The sequence below is a fragment of the Sebastes umbrosus genome, chromosome 17 (assembly GCF_015220745.1).
Source record: "Sebastes umbrosus isolate fSebUmb1 chromosome 17, fSebUmb1.pri, whole genome shotgun sequence".
Classification (NCBI taxonomy): domain Eukaryota; kingdom Metazoa; phylum Chordata; class Actinopteri; order Perciformes; family Sebastidae; genus Sebastes; species Sebastes umbrosus.
The window spans coordinates 26,689,234-26,705,210 of NC_051285.1; the positions used below are offsets into that span (position 1 = coordinate 26,689,234).

The 15,977-nt window shown below is 40.7% G+C and overlaps 1 protein-coding gene across 8 annotated transcripts in view; it reads right to left on the reverse strand.

Moving 5' to 3' along the window:
* Positions 1-5,185: 5,185 nt before the first annotated feature.
* Positions 5,186-15,977, reverse strand: part of zmp:0000001168 (signal-induced proliferation-associated protein 1) — a 39,696-nt gene continuing 28,904 nt past the window's right edge. For 4 of the 8 annotated variants that reach the window (XM_037748299.1, XM_037748297.1, XM_037748300.1 and 1 more), the window contains exons 11-16: positions 14,911-15,037; positions 14,645-14,768; positions 13,450-13,548; positions 11,703-11,775; positions 9,815-9,893; positions 5,186-8,119 (exon numbers count right to left, since the gene is read on the reverse strand). In XM_037748299.1, coding sequence (XP_037604227.1) covers positions 7,976-8,119; positions 9,815-9,893; positions 11,703-11,775; positions 13,450-13,548; positions 14,645-14,768; positions 14,911-15,037 — 646 coding nt within the window. In that variant the 3' untranslated portion in view covers positions 5,186-7,975. Of the gene's footprint in view, positions 8,219-9,282; positions 9,894-11,702; positions 11,776-13,449; positions 13,549-14,644; positions 14,769-14,910; positions 15,038-15,977 lie in introns of those variants that run through there. The other 4 variants (XM_037748303.1, XM_037748305.1, XM_037748302.1 and 1 more) reach the window with 4 other exon arrangements.

Below are 15,977 nucleotides of genomic sequence, written 5' to 3' on the forward strand. Positions count from 1 at the left end.
GTGACATCTCTACTGTAAACTGTAGCTGAAGTAGGCAAGATTGGCGCAAATATGATTTAAAAAAGTTATTTTCATAAAACGGTCTCTATATCGTGACAGTAGTACATGAAACAGGTAACCTGAAAAAAGTCCTCCGGTGCTCTTAACTGCATCTGTATGGAAGTTTTTATTGAACCTTATTAGTTGTAATCCACAGAAGATATTCCACAAATGTGTACCATGATTTCCAAATATTTCACTATCAAACATGTATTTTTGTATTTGTGTTGTGTAAAGTCACATCCACAAAAATAAAGGGCGATTTGCAAATACAGAGTAAGTTATGCGTATTTTAAGGTTTACATGTAAAGTGATATATACGCATTTGTGCCATCTGCTGGCCCTGGAGAGCCCCAACGCTGTATCAAGCTTTCCTGATTAGCTAGCCACCAGGTATCTATCCAGGTGTGACTGCAGCTCAGAGTGGCTCACCTCTAAAAGCATCACATTACTTCACATTTTCTTGCAAACAAACTAAAGTTAGGCTACATTGCAGTAGTGTTTCCTACCAGAACCACGTGGAGTGAGTTTCATCCTCGTGAAAACATTTGAGCAGTTAGTTTGAAACTTCTTCTTCGCTGTCTTTGTGGGCGCGTCGCTTCGCTTTCTTTTCGTGTTAGCGCCCCCATCTGTCGGTCAGTGGAACAGCAGGGTATTGCAGACAGTAGTCCATTAACAACTGGACAGGGACCTCTTACAAGGACTAACAATGTCCAAGGACTCCCTCATAATCATAACAAAGATTAACCATAATGCTTACTACCATTTTACTCTTAGATGCCATTTACATTTACACTTACACATCAAAAACAGACAATAACTGCACTTTACTGTACACTGACTGTGCAATATCATTACTACTCAGGCGTAATTCACTCATACTTTGCAATATTTTCAGGTGGAATTTCATTTCATTCTCACTGTGCAATATAATTTTTCCACTTGTGCAATTTTGTTAGTAGTCTTTATTGTCAATACTGTATATACTGCTCCTATTTTTATATTTCCTTATAGTTAATTGTTCATATTTTGTTTCACTTTTTGTTAGCTCTTTTTTTACTGTGTTAGCTGATGCTTCTTGTTTTTGCACTATCCCCTTCGCTGCTGTACACTGCAAATTTCCCCACTGTGGGACTAATAAAGGAATATCTTATCTTATTTTATCTTATCTTATCTTATCTTATCTTATCTTATCTGAACTAGCAAGGCAAGTTTAAAAAAATACAAAAAAATAACATTAAAAATAGTCCTGGTGGCAGTTTTTGTTTGTGTTTGCTTGTTTTTCTTCTTTTATTGATTTATTTTTCCATCAGCATTAGAAATTGAAATAAATAATATAAAAAAATATTATATATATTTTTTAATTAATTAATAAATTTATTTATTATTATTATTATTATTATTATTATTTGTATTATTATCAATTTACCAGTCTAATGCTGACTTTCAGTAAATGATTCAACTTTAAAATAATGAACTCATTGCTGTGTGTCACAATCATATCAGAGTTTCTATTGGCCCCAAGCTAACGTGGGTGGGAGTAATGGACACAATATACTTGTTTTATTGGTGCAAATGGTCCCCATCATCTGTATAAACTTTTTAATGATACAGCAAAATTTTATAGCAAATTATTTCGTGGACCCCCTGACAGAGTGCCATGGACCCCACTTTGAGAATCACTGATCTACAAAACCCTGATATAAGGTGGTGAGGATGAGAAAGAGGATGATAAAGTAATAGCCATAAAACACACATAATACAGTCTGATGGAGTGCCATCAGGTACAATCAATTACTAACGTTGTTTTTGTTGTATCGTTTTGTATGTTAAAAGGTATATGTTTTGCCACTAATACTCTACAAGTGATTTATCTTATTGTTTCCCCCGTCTCATCTCCACTTCTTGAATTATTAGAACTAGAAATGCTAAAAGTGAGGGGACTACCCCGCTGTGTGTTTTGGGAAACAAAGACAAGCTACTTGTCACACGGAGAGCTTCCAGAAACAGGGAGAAGATTAAGAAACTCTGCTGCAGCACTGTCTGCTAATAATCCACCCTGCCAGATTCCCAGAAACTACAAGAAAGTACACAAACCCTTTGGCGTAAAAGTGCATGTAGTGCACAGTAGAAGTAGTCTGGTTAATGTCTCCTATTACAAATTAAGGCCTTAGAAAAGACTTTCACTTCAGTAAAATGACATTAAAAAAAAGTGAAAGTAGCTTCACACAACATCAGCAATCCTGCAGTGTCCTGGTGTTTTTCATTCTTTAATGTTTAACTGAGTTTATGACAGGAGGGCAGGACTCTGATCATTGGCGTACGTGGCTTGTTATGTGAGGTTCATCACTTATTAACAGGTTGCATGCTTTGCAAAACATGTTCTTTTGCAGAAACATGTTAAAAATGCTTATTAAGTTGTTGCATTAGAGTACAACAATTTCAAGGACAGCACTTTTTTAAATTGTTCATTTGATGCATGTTAAATAAACCATTGGGTGTATTTCTTAACATTAAAGGACCTCTCGGATAACATTTTTATCAGTTGTTTTTGTCTGTATTGATCAAAGCTATGAAATCCGACTCATATCCGCAATGTTAAGTCTCATATATGGCAGGAACACAGCAGTGATGCTGCAGGCAGACTCACTATTAGGCCTCGTCTACTTGTTGTATGGGGCAACAGTGGCCTGGCCATTTAAAATACGATATACACCCTGAGAACCAGGAGTCTAAACACACACACACACACCAGCACATGGCCTCTGTATTTACAGAACACGGATGAGTCAAACTGGCGTTAAGCCCTTGAGCTGTGTGTGACACATAGCCCCTAGTGAAGACTCCGTCCTGTGCTCCAACCCCAAATAAAGACATAGGCCGGCGCATTGTTGTCGTCAGTTCTCCTCCTGCTGTCAGGGCAGGGAAGATGAAGCGCTTTTTCTGCGGCTGGTGTTTAGGAAAGCCTTCCAGAGGACAGAGCCCTGGCAAATGTTTGTATGATGTTGTCGTGCTGTATTATGATCATGGAACAAGTTTTGGAAAGTACCTCATGCTGCATCAATTCAGGGAAACGGGGATGTGCATCTAATCAGGGTTTAAAATCTCTACATGTGTTTATCTGATACAGGCTGGTTTTATTTGCATGTCTTGGTACTGAATCTCAATCACATATGTTGTATTTAAAGGTACAGTTGATAACATTCAGCCACTAGATGTCTCATTCTCTCTCCTCCGTTCCATTGCATTCACTTCACAACAAGTTATTGCCAGGCACTTACCGTCAATCTCAGGCATTTATCTGGGTTTTTTTTCTCACACTAACTGACGACAGAGATAATAACTTCGTCATACTATTGCCTCACAAGTCTTGTTAAAAGTGGGAACCAAACATCAGATATCAATGTTGATATGATGATTAATTTACAATCATAATCATTCTTTTTCAGGAAAAGCCACACTTTTATTTGGCACCTTTCTAAAGGCTCAGTGGAAATATTCGTCTACATAAAAATGTCATCAATAAGACCTTTAAAATAAAGTAAATTAATTTTGTATTAAGGTTTAGAGTTATAGCATGGTGTTAGTTTGTGCGATTAATCATTTCAAAAACATGAACCAGATTAAAGTGAAGAAGTTCCTCTACTCCGTCAGCTTGTTTCAGTTCCCTGCAGGATGTTATATGACAGAGAATATCTCGACAAAACAAAGCTGCGGCGTGACTTCACAGCTATTCTGGTGGAGGATTTGAAGGGTCAGGGACGCAGCTCGGAACCGCACCGTGCTGGCTCAGCTGATCTAAGTGACAAACAGGAAGTTAAACTGTCTGTTTCTTGGATCAAGTGTGGTGGCCGAAGAGCTTCCAGGTCTGTACTGCTGAACCCGTTCAACTTCAGTCCACCTATAGAGTACCTGACACCTTCTAATCCCCAGCATCAGTAGTTCTTCCTGACAGCGTTTTAGCCTTGATGACAATACGATTACATTAAGGTCAGAGGGTCAAGATTAAATCACAACGATTCTCAACAATTAGAGTCATCTCTTAGTCAAATCAGCAAAGCCAGATCATTCAGACAGATATTATCGCCTAATGAGCGGTGTTAAGCTACAAACACATTTTTGATGAAACGATTCAAATGTTTTTCATGTATCATGCAACGACGACCACAGAAATCTGATTTAGAACATGAAGCAGTTTGATTTGTGAAGAGATGAGTGGTTTTTAATCCCTTTTCTCAGAGGTTTCATTTCAGCCGTGGGATTGATTTACACCTGGAACATCACTGCAAATAACCTGAAATCCAGCAGTACTCGTGTAGGCATATAGAGAACCACTGATATATATGGAATGAATGCCGTTAACATTCAAATTCACGTTATGTCAGCCAGTTGATGCTATATATATAATAGACTGAAAATGTTTGTCCTTTTGCTAGTTCAATTACAGCAGAAGCCTCATGTTTTAAGATCCTGGGAGTCCGTTTCCGTTTACACATACTTCTTGTGCTTCCATCCCACTTTGTCAACGGGCTTTTATATTCTTTCCTTTTTAGCCAATCTGATTTGGCCGTGACCTCCGTCTGAGACATTAAAACAGTTTCTTCCTGCGCTGCTGTCAGCTATTGTTTCAGCTCTGTTTCACCTCATCAGTCCAGTCCAGGACGAGAGGTCCTCCCTAGTTCTGCTCCTGGACAAATGAAGATCTAACTCTCTGTATAGTCACCAGACAACACTATACAATCACAATAGGGTCTAATTGCTAGACTCTGCTCATGATTTCAATTATGAAATTCAATAGATAGTATATAATAGAAATAATACGAATAACTTAATTTGTCTTTGAATTGTTTTTTGTTGATTGAAAAGTAAATAGAGGTGCAAAGAGATAGCTAGTTTTTGAACAGTGATCGTTCTCTGCTGTCATTCCATCATATCTTAAAGGCTATTACACAAATATCTCAACATTATCTGCCTTTAGGCGATTCGTCACTGTGCTGACAAAACATCTGTATCAACTCAATTCCAGATTAGGTCAAGTAGATGCAGCAGTGATGCCCAAAATAGTGCTTTTCCCCCCTTTCTCCCCTTTATGTCCCTTTAAGATCATTCAGCCACAATCAGATTTTTTTTTTCAAATACTCGGTTGGATTTTCTGAGACAATTTATTTTTTAAATATTTAAATACCAAAATAATCATCCCTTAGAGGAAGCATACGCCATTCAACACATTCATTTCAACTTGATTTCAATGCATCATCAGTCATTTTCAGCACCTTTTTCCTTTTAATTCGCTTTTTAAAAACCATATATTTGTCTGCTTTGCTTCTTTGAACAATCGGTGGTGTACTCATCGAGCTTCAGTGATTCTTCAGACCAACAACACACATCTATTATTATTATTATTATTAATCATCATCTGCTCTTTCGGATCATGTGTTACTCAGTGACTTTTCCTCGCATAGCGGATGAAAGACCAGATGTTGGGACGGTCTCTTAGAAAATCCTTCATCTGCCAAAAAACAAACCTCAGTAAGTGCAACCAAAGACAAAGAAATGAGGTCACTAAGCTGGGTTAGCATACATTACATTTTCTGGTAGGCACAAAGTCAGAGAAATAAGCCTTCACATAAAACACCAGTTTGACCATCCATTCTGAAAGAAGAGTTTCACTCATTAAGGCGTACCTAATGGTGTTTTAAGACCTTATTAAATATGTAAGAGCTGGAGTAGCTCAGAATGATAATAAGAACCATAGTCAAGATAGTAGTTTGTCATATAGTGGTTGTTGGTTTTCTACAAAAGAAACTAAAAATGTATAACCAAGCCCACCTTTCCTTTCTGCCCTATTTCACATTATTCCCTCGAGACTTCCATCCAGTTTAAACAGCTACAAGAAAATCCACATTTGCATGATTAATAAGTTACATTTTTATACATACACACATACAGAGGGGAGCTTGGAAGTTGCTTGGCACATTCTCATGCTTGACCAACCTCCTACAATCTAAATAACTATACAAGACACAGTAAAACAGGTCTTCTCACACCACCGTCTCCGTCTCCCTGTTCAGTAATGAGGCTTTCAGCATGTACGGGAGATGAAAACAGGAACGCCTGCACGGCCACGATCAACACTCTGCATAATCATCCTGCAAAAAGGAGGGCGTACACAACCCCAATGCACTAAGTAACATGGAACGGTTCGGCTGTACATACAGTATCTTCACATACTGATAGAGTTTAGATTCATAATTTAATCTGTATATACTGTATCTTAATATGCTGGTACCAGGTATTCACAGTGACTCTAAAATAAAGTTACAAGAGGAAGTTTGTACAATAAAACAAGAGAGTCTGAGTGACTGGCGAACGTTTGGCATCCCTTTTTAAGTCAGAGTTTATCAGTTCTGTTTGATTTCGGTGGGATTCAAGGAGAAGCTGCCTGGGCTTTTTTTCGTTGGCACTGAGGAGAAGAAGCAGTCCGACTCCTCTGTTTGTTATTGGCGCCATCAGCAGTGGACACAAAAAGGTGAGGTAAAGGTGGTGTCATAGGAGGGGGGATGAGAGCTTATCCACCTTCTTAACGTTGAGCAAGGGGCTAAATAAAGTACAGTATGTGCCCTGTCCAGTGCTGATTTTACAACAAAAAAAGTGCACACAGAAACACACAGTAACACACATCAGGGTGGAATGGTAAGACTTCACCTATTGTCCTTACCGCTACACCACTCATAAGCCATACTATAAACATTTACCCCAAAATAGTCACTGTAGACATCCGCCAAAAACACAAAACATATTTAAATACAATATTCTGTATTTCACTATTAGTTCAAGGTGTTTTATTCTGACACCTAAAGCTATTTAGCCAGCTGAAAGAAAAAAAAAAGCTGCCTTTTGGCATTTTGTGGTCGAGGCCAGCAGGAGGAGATCTTCTACAGTACGGCTGCTACAATAGTGAGGTTAGAAGAAAACGGCTACAGGCAATCATGGAAGGAAGCTGAAGCAGTTCTTTTCCTGCCATTGTCTGCGTCTTCAGGAGAGGTATAACCCTTTGCAGTATCCCTTTAATACTGATTTCATACTTCCAGGAGGAACAAGCATGCTCTGTTCTTTTTTTTTACTTCCTTTTTATGTATGGGGTTTTTTAAAATCGTCTCTCACTAAAAAAAACCTCCAGTTTCTTAAATACAGTACTACTGAGAAGTGAAGAGGGCAGAGAATGATGTCCTTACGTAACAGGCCTCGCTCGGAGGCCAGTCAGTTAGCATCATTACATCTTTTGAAGTAGAAGGCAGCCTACAGGCTCGTCATTGTCATGGTTTTTTTTTTCTTGTTGTTTCAAGGCCTTCCACGCTACCAGCGCCGGGGCAGAGACGCACTCTACGTCTGGCAGAGAGGAGAGCAATACTACTGTTCACATATACTATTGGTGATATATATATACACTTTTGGTCATTTCAGATAAGACACCACCAAACATGCTATACAGTGTCTCTCAGTCTTAATTGCCACTTTTTTTCTATGCAAGTGCTATTCAGCCCAGCTTGTCAAGTATTTGAAGCAAGGTACAGTAAGAGATGCACACACATACACGCACGCAGACATCCACGCACATACTGTATCATACACACAAAGACAAGCACTCTGGCAGCCTGAGAGCTGCACACTGGTCAGTCTGTGAAGGTCATGGGATGTTGGGAATGTCTTTCTTTTTCATGGGTTGATTTGCATACTGCCTCACCAACAGGCAGGTCCAGGATTCAGGATTGAGTCTGTGGTGACACACACAGATTGAAGAGGATGCGTGTGTGTCTGCCTTTGTAAAATATGTACGGACAAAATAAGTATACAGAGCGTACAAGCACGTTGTACGATTTGCATCTCTCTGCTGATTTGTGTGTGTGTGTTTGTGCGCGAGGCGGCGGTGGCGAAGCTAACAGGGCTTGTTGACGTTGCACAGCAGCTCGGTGACTTTGATGAGGCGAGCCACCGTGCTCTGCGACTCCTCCTGCAGCCGCTGGTTGTTCTGCCGGAGGCTCTGCACCTCGGCCTGCAGCACCGCCTTGTCCTCCTTCTCCTGAAAGACATCGGCACACAACAAAACAAAAGCCGTCGCTCAGATCGCTGTGGCAGGAACGGGAGGGGAGCGACAGGTACAGCGGTGGCTTTAAGGAAACTAGTGGGCACACATAAACACAGAGCTTGAAATAAAAACAACACAAACAGTGTAGAGAAGCACATCACGCTGCAGAAGGGGGAAAAGAAACTCACAATCTAAAACCGTCCTGAACCAGTTGGTCACTGAACTGATCATTTCTTTGACAGAAAATCAGAGTTCAGACTGTAAATGACCGTAGTGTCGGTGCTTTGGGGTTATAGGATGCTGGTCAGACTTGATTAATCACATATAATGGGTATACGGCTGCAATTAATGGTTATTTTCAATATTGAATGATCTGAAAATCATTTTTCAATGAATTGTTTGAACTATAAAATGTAAAGAAATAGTGAAAAATGCCCATCACAACTGCCCCGAGCCCATGGTGACAGCTTTAAATTGCTTGTTCTGTCCCACCAACAGTCCAAAACCCAAAGATATTGAATTCCCCGTTTATATGAAACAAATCTTCACATTTTAGAAGACAATAAATCAGTTATATTAATCAATTTAAAGAGGACCTATTATGCTTTTTCTCTTTCCTTTAGTGTGTTATATAGTTTTTTTGTGCATGTAAAAGGTCTGCAAAGTTACAAAGCCCAAAGCCAAAGGGAGTTACTCTCCCTCACAGAAACACTGCTCCTGAACTGCCCAAAACACCTCGATTGAAGTCCCGCCTTTTCTTCCGTAACGTGGTGATGTCACCAAGCAACACATTGACATAATACCTGCCTAGCGGCTAGTTTGGCAGCTCAAACAGAGCGTTTCAGACAGAGGGTGAAATGAGGTGCTGCAGCACAGCCGGTATGAGAAAAATCAAGCATTTTTTCAACATTAAATCATGTAAACATGTTCTAGTAGAAACCTAAAATACAAGTACGCACCTGAAAATAAGCATAATAGGTCCTCTTTAATTATCTGTTGAGCAACTAATCAGTTATTGTTTGAGCACTAAATGGGTGTTTTGTCATTATTCTTCAGAGTTCGTAGAATAGATGGTTGGTTGATTGGAAAAATATTCATTAGATGAATCAATAACAAAAATAGTATCGTTAAAAATAAATAGAAAACGCTCCATATAATTGGGAGAAATAACATGTTTATATAATATGTGTACACACAGAGACACTATTGACTAAAAAGTCCATCCGCTGAGGAAGGCCATGGGAGGTGGCTGAAAGCTCCGGAAACACAAGTGGACTTTGTGTTGAGAATTGTTTTTTTTATCAATCGTCTGTTTCCGTTCATCACATACAGTGTTCTTTGACATCTACGTACATACAGTGGTAGAAATGTACTTTAAAATATTGACATAAAAATAAAAAAAAAAAATCTGAAATGTTACTGTAAAAATTTACAACAACATTGTGAATAAATAAATGCTTCTTGAGTGTTTTTTGAATTAATGCATCCACAGTGAGCCAGCCGTGACTTGAAACGGCTGAACGGGAAGATTTGTACAAGCAAACAAAAGCCAGCGTCAGACATCACAAATCGTCTCGCTCCAGCGACAGAAGCTCAGCAATTCAAATACTTCCTCCTACCTGCTGACGCTCCCGTGGAGCAAACTGAAAATATTGTTACAGAGACAAACATTCATGAAAGTCAAAGCACCTTTTGCAGGTCATCCTGCAGTCTCTTCAGCATGGACTCCAGCTGTGACACCTTCTCTTCTAGGTGGCCTGGAGAGTCACTGCAACAAAGAGAGGCAGTGACACTTCGTCAAAAGCAATTACAGAATCTTATAGTTTGCATAAGCGGTTTCATTTTCCAAAGCAACAAATCAACCAGATGAACGTCTTCACCGGTGTATTTTATAGAAAGGTTTCTCTTGATTTCCTTTGTAATAAAAAAAGTTCTCTCCTCCTAGTTATAACACCTTCATCTCATACAGTGAGTGAACTTTTCAATTTGCTTGATTGGTTCGTGGAGCCGTCTGTCACCGTGGCAGCCTCAGAGCTCCAGACATCGTCCCTGCCGCCTTTTAAACCTGTAATACTCAGAGATCAATTTACAGTAATTGCCAAGGCTGACAGGGGAGAGCCATTTTCAGGGAGTACAGTCATCCCATGATGCATTTCATCTGACCGAAGTTCTACAGAACGACGTGAACGGCATGATAATGCTTTTAAAGGAAAGAACATGGCATTGCTGTCAGATGGTTCAGGGCCAAGTAGTGCAGTTTTTAAGTTTGATATGGCCGTATATTTGATCTTTTTGGTCGATTTAAAGCTCATTTCTGCAAGTTATCCAAAAGTGCAAAGCGTATTTGAAGACATAACTTTCCTGAAAAAGGTTGGCAGTTTGCCTTTTATCGTAGTCATCAAATACAATCTGAATCTAGCTCTTTTAGTACTGAAAAATTTGGTAACACTTAATTTTATAGGTCCGCAAATTTCACAGTAATTAGATGATAATAAGCAAGTAACCTATTGAGAAACATTATTTAATGATTATATGCTAAAATAGCATATAATGGTTAAAATAGGGCCCTTAGGCTTAAGAAGCGGCTGCTCTTCATTAACTTTGTATTCTTTTCCTGGAATTATATTAAATAAATCACCAGCTATTGGGATATAGCGGGATATAATTATGAAATAATGTTTATAATATATATAAAATAATAATAAAAGTCCAGAGTCAAATCCCAAGTCGAGACAGCCAAACAAAGTCATTTTTGATAAATTCTGAGGTAAATATTGGGGGTAATTTGGCATTAAATTCCAAAGAAATTTCAAATAGGTTATTTGCTAATTATCACCTAAATACCATGAAATTTGCGGACCTGTAAAATGAAGTGTTACCAAATATTTATTTTCTCCATGTTGTGATAATTAGTTCAGGTTCAGGTTCACAGACCGATACTAATGAGCGGTGATAATAGGGAGCGTACTGTACTACTGTTTCTTTAAGCATTTTACATGCTAGCTGCAGCCAAATTTAAAGGTGAGCTAGTCATCAATTCTGACCTTTACAGTATGTGGGTGAACATAAACTCTGCCTGCAAATACTCAAGACTTCTTCTGAAGAAAAGCTTCACATTGGTGTTTTTTTATTGACTCATTTTTCTCTTTTGGCCAACAATTCTGCGGACTTTGTATGCTCAGACAGCGTGGAGGAGAAAAATAAGGCGAAAAGAAAAAGAAATAAAATGGATCGGAGCAGGAGTTTTACAGAAAGATGACAACGACAGTGAGTCAGACGAGCTGTGTGTGTGTGTGTGTGTGTGTGTGTGTGTGTGTGTGTGTGTGTGTGTACATCTGTGCTTGCATGCGCATAAGTGCATCACTGAGTCAGCGAGAGGGCTCTCTTTATGGGGGAGAGAAACCATCGCATTGACTCAAAACAGTTGGATGTGGCCGATAAAGTCTAAATAATTGAGAGGGAATAAAGAAGTAGAGCTGAGAAAAGGGTTGAATGCAATGGTTCAGACAAAAAAGAGACTAACTACAGCGATATTGAGCTGTCTGCTTCACCCTGTGTGTACTGTATAGCAACCCACCTCTCCTTTGAGTCTCTCAGCTTTCCGTCTGTCTGGTCTGCTCCTGCTTGGGAGGGGTCTGCGGCTTTACGGTCTGTGGTAGACAACATTATATCACAATCTAAAATAGCCATATATACCATAATGAAAGGGAAAGATGAGGGAGACAAAGATGCAGATCCATTGCACTCATGTTTTTTTTTATATGGCCAAAAGTATGAGGACACTTAGACATTACACCCATATGTGATTGCTGAACATCTCGCTCCAAAACCAATATGCTGGATGGATATGCTGGCAAGATTTTGTTTGTAAACAGCCGTGGGGGAGGAGAGTGTCCGGTTCGGGGACCTCAGAATTACGTCTCTGCTCTTTGCAGATGATGTGGTTCTGTTGGCTTCATCATCGGACCGTGAGATTCAGCGCGCACTGGGGCGGTTTGCAGCCGAGTGGGAAGCGGTCAGGATGAGAGTCAGTACCTCCAAGCCTGAGGCCATGGTTCTCTGCCGGAAACCGGTGGATTGCGCCCTCCGGGTGGGGAGTAAGTCTTTGCCCCAAGCGAGGGAGTTTAAGGAACCTCGAGGTCTTGTTCACGAGTAAGGAAAAAATGGAGCGGGAGATAGACAGGCGGTTCGATGCAGCGTCTACAGTTATGCGGGCGCTGTACCGGACTGGCAAAGCTCTTGATTTACCGGTCCATCTAGTTTCCAACCCTCACCTATGGTCATGAGCTTTGGGTAGTGACCAAAAGAATGAGATCACGGATACAAGCGGCCGAAATGAGCTTCCTCCATAGAGAGGGTGAGGAACTCAGACATCCGGAGCGAGCTCAGAGTAGAGCTGCTGCGCCTTCACGTCGAAAGGGTGAGCTGAGGTGGTTCGGGCATTTGATCAGGTTTTCTGGGCACGTCCAACTGGTAATTGGCCCCCAGGTAGACCCAGAACACGCTGGAGAGATTAAATATCTTGTCTGTACTGGGAACGCCTCGGGGTCCCCCAGGAAGAGCCGGAAAACGTTGCTGGGGAGAGGGACGTCTGGAATTCCCTGCTTAGCCTGCTGCCGCCGCGACCCGGGTAAGCGGAAGAAAATGCATGGATGGATGTTTGTAAACACAACATTAATATTTGGCCCTTCCTCTCCTCGGCTCAATGACACCAGAAGCCCACGCCCCCTGACCACGGTTGCTAAGACACAAAAGTGAAATTCAACCGAAAAAGTTTCTTCGGCGCTGTGTCCGCCATTTTCAAAGCTTCCTCTTGCACACACCCTGTGCCCAAATGATGGTGCCCAGAAACATTCAGAACACAACAAAATAAGAAGAAAATCTAGCCAGCGGGAAGGCCGGGTCTCTGCAGATACAGACTTCCACACACTTCTACGGGGTCATAAGTGATGATTGAGAGGGTTTATTCCTGTATGAGTCTAGACATAGTTCTTTCAGGAAAAGCCTGCAGAGTATACCTTTAAGCTTTCACTTATTTGGAACATAGGGGCCCGAAAATAAAACAGCCAGGGGTGTCAACATACTTTTGATCATATATTGTAAATGCGATGAATTATTTGCCAGTCCATCAAACGTTACAGTTATACAAACATTCAGAGTCGATCTAACTTGAATCTTCAGATTGTGGAAGGATGAGATAAACACAGGAGAAACTCTTTCTCTTGGTATTTGTGATTGTGCTAACCAATAACTGCTAACAGTTTTTTTTACATCTATATATGCTGTAAGTGAGGTGTGCATGTATACTGTATATAGTTGCTCACCCTCTCGTGATAAAGCCTCCAGGATGCTGCGGCAGGCTGTGGCCAGGTCAGCGATGGACTGCCACTCCTCCTCAGTCGAATCTGTCGTCTCTGAGAGAACTGAGAGAAAGAGGTCGAGATTTAACGGGACAATACAGCAGAAGAGTGGTGACTGCAGACTTTTGAGCAGTAATAAAGAGCCACCACTGGGGGATGCTGCTGTGTTAATGCTGGTCAGATTCAGAGGCAGAACGTAGAGGGACAAGGAGGAAATGTAATGATGTATGTAGGATGCCTGCAGGTTTCACTGAATTACGTTTCTGAATTTGTAAAATCTTTTTGACATTAAAGCAGCATTCTGAAATACAACAGATAAAAGTAAAAGATAATGACCTAAATATAATTTGAATAACAGATTATTATTGCATTCAAATTTAATAAAAACTAAACAATTTCTTTTTTTTAAAGATGCCACAATTGGTCCTTTTCAAGATCTGTTAAGGACTTGAGTTTGATCTTTTACTTCAAAAGGTTGTGATGCATTTCAACAGACTTCCTGTGAAAGAACGTGATGTAAAACAATCAGAGGCTCCAGGGGGGCCGCCCCCGCAAAAATCAGAAGAATCAGATGAAGAGGATGAGCAAGCGTGCTCTTATAGCGGTTAAATGATGAGTCTCATGGTCTCAGCGGAGGCAGAGCAGATGGTGTAAAGAGGGGCTCCTTGATTTGGGGCTGCCTAAAACTCCACCCCTCCCACTACCCATCTGTCCCCCCTTTTATCCCGGCCCTGGCAGGGGGTGGCAGCAGAGCAGGGGTGATATTAGATTAGTGGGAGAGGGCGCAGCGTGGATGAAAGAGGAGGGACAAAGGGGGATGCAGTGGGGAGGATAATGAAGAGAGGGGTTTAAGGCAGAAAAAAAATCTGGAAAAAAGGGACTTTCAGGATCAAATCAGGCCAGAGACGATTTGCAAACATGTGTAATTGTTCCATTTTTGGCATCATTTGAGCAGTCGTGTCAGCTGTTGTGTCTGAGACGGGAGCTTTGTTTTGATTGCATGATCAGGGTCATAACATCTCTTTATGTTCTCCTAATTCATTTACACACATTTAATTATTTTATTTAACATGCTGCCAATCCTTTTGTTAAAGGGATTATAAATATATATATTACATTATTTTTTTTTTTAAATCAGCAGGAATAGGGAAATACTTACTCTTGGTGATGGAGTTATGAAGACTTAGGGCTCGTGAATTTCTTTCAGCTCGGTCTAAACATGACAACCGGGAAGACGAGTCACTCACCGAAGCGCTGTCATCACCAAACTCAGCGGCCGTGAACTGAAGACAGAAGAGATAAAGAAAGAGATAGAGATAGAGATAGAGATGGAGATGGAGACAGAGGGGAAACGACACTGTCAGAGAGGGGGATGGAGCGCTGGGAGAGAAACCACTCAGATGTCCTCTCGTCTCAGTCCGTCACCTGTTCGTCCTCCAGGGGAACCTTGGGTTTGACAGCCAGGATCAGATCAGGTGTGGCGTCTCTCAGCTTGCCGATGTTCTCGTAGATGTGGCGTTCACCCTTCAGCACCACGTTGTCGTACACGTGCCTGTCCACCGTGCAGAGAGGGAGAGATGTAGTGGTGGTGGTGGGGGGAAAAAAAACACAAAGCAAATCTGCTGTTGACATTTTTTTCTTTTTTATCCAATCTAGAGGTCAAAACAGAAACTGGAGCACTTAGACAAGTAATCTCCAGGATGGCTCAGATTTAAGGCCGGATTGATGTTTGCTATCCTGCGGTCACAAAATCATCTATCAAATATATCATATCTGATGCGGCTTCGGTCAAAAGTTCGGTTCGGCTTTGCGTGACAATAAAAAAAGCAGTCGGATTCCTTTTGGTGAGCGGCAGAGTTAAATATTATCCTCATGAATATTTCCTTTATGCACAATTGCCTCTTCGAGCTATGGTGGCTTTTTGGAGTTCTCGAGGTGAAACCCACCGCTGTGCTTTTAATTATTTGTAACGCAGATACACACACGTCCTGCTGCTTTGACATATAGGTGTTTTTTCTCTCTTGGAGCTTAATGCTTGGCAAACATTCGTGTGACTGTCAGAGAAGGACCTTACTCAAGAGGATGAGGAAATAGTGCACAGTGCAGGCCATAATATAAGTGTTTAATGGAAACAAATGGGCTTTCTTGTTGTCATTTACTTGACTTGCTATAAACTTTAATGGTCTGGAAAAGACTGCGGAAGAGTTGAAGATCTACTGCACAACCATCTAAATAGTTGCACTAGAGTAGAGTTATTAAAAAAAACATTCAAATAGAAAAGGGAACATCTAAGTGAACTTTCTAATGTGAAACATCATTTGAAAACGTTGGCATTAAGTTAACACAGTTCAGTGAAGCGGAGGGCTTGGTGTCCTTACTCCGTGCCTTGTCCTCAGCAGGAAAAGTGACGCACAGATTCAGGGATTAAATTGTGATGAGTCAGCTTCAGTTTGAGGATATTTTCAGCCATCCGTGTTGGATGATTTAAGAGC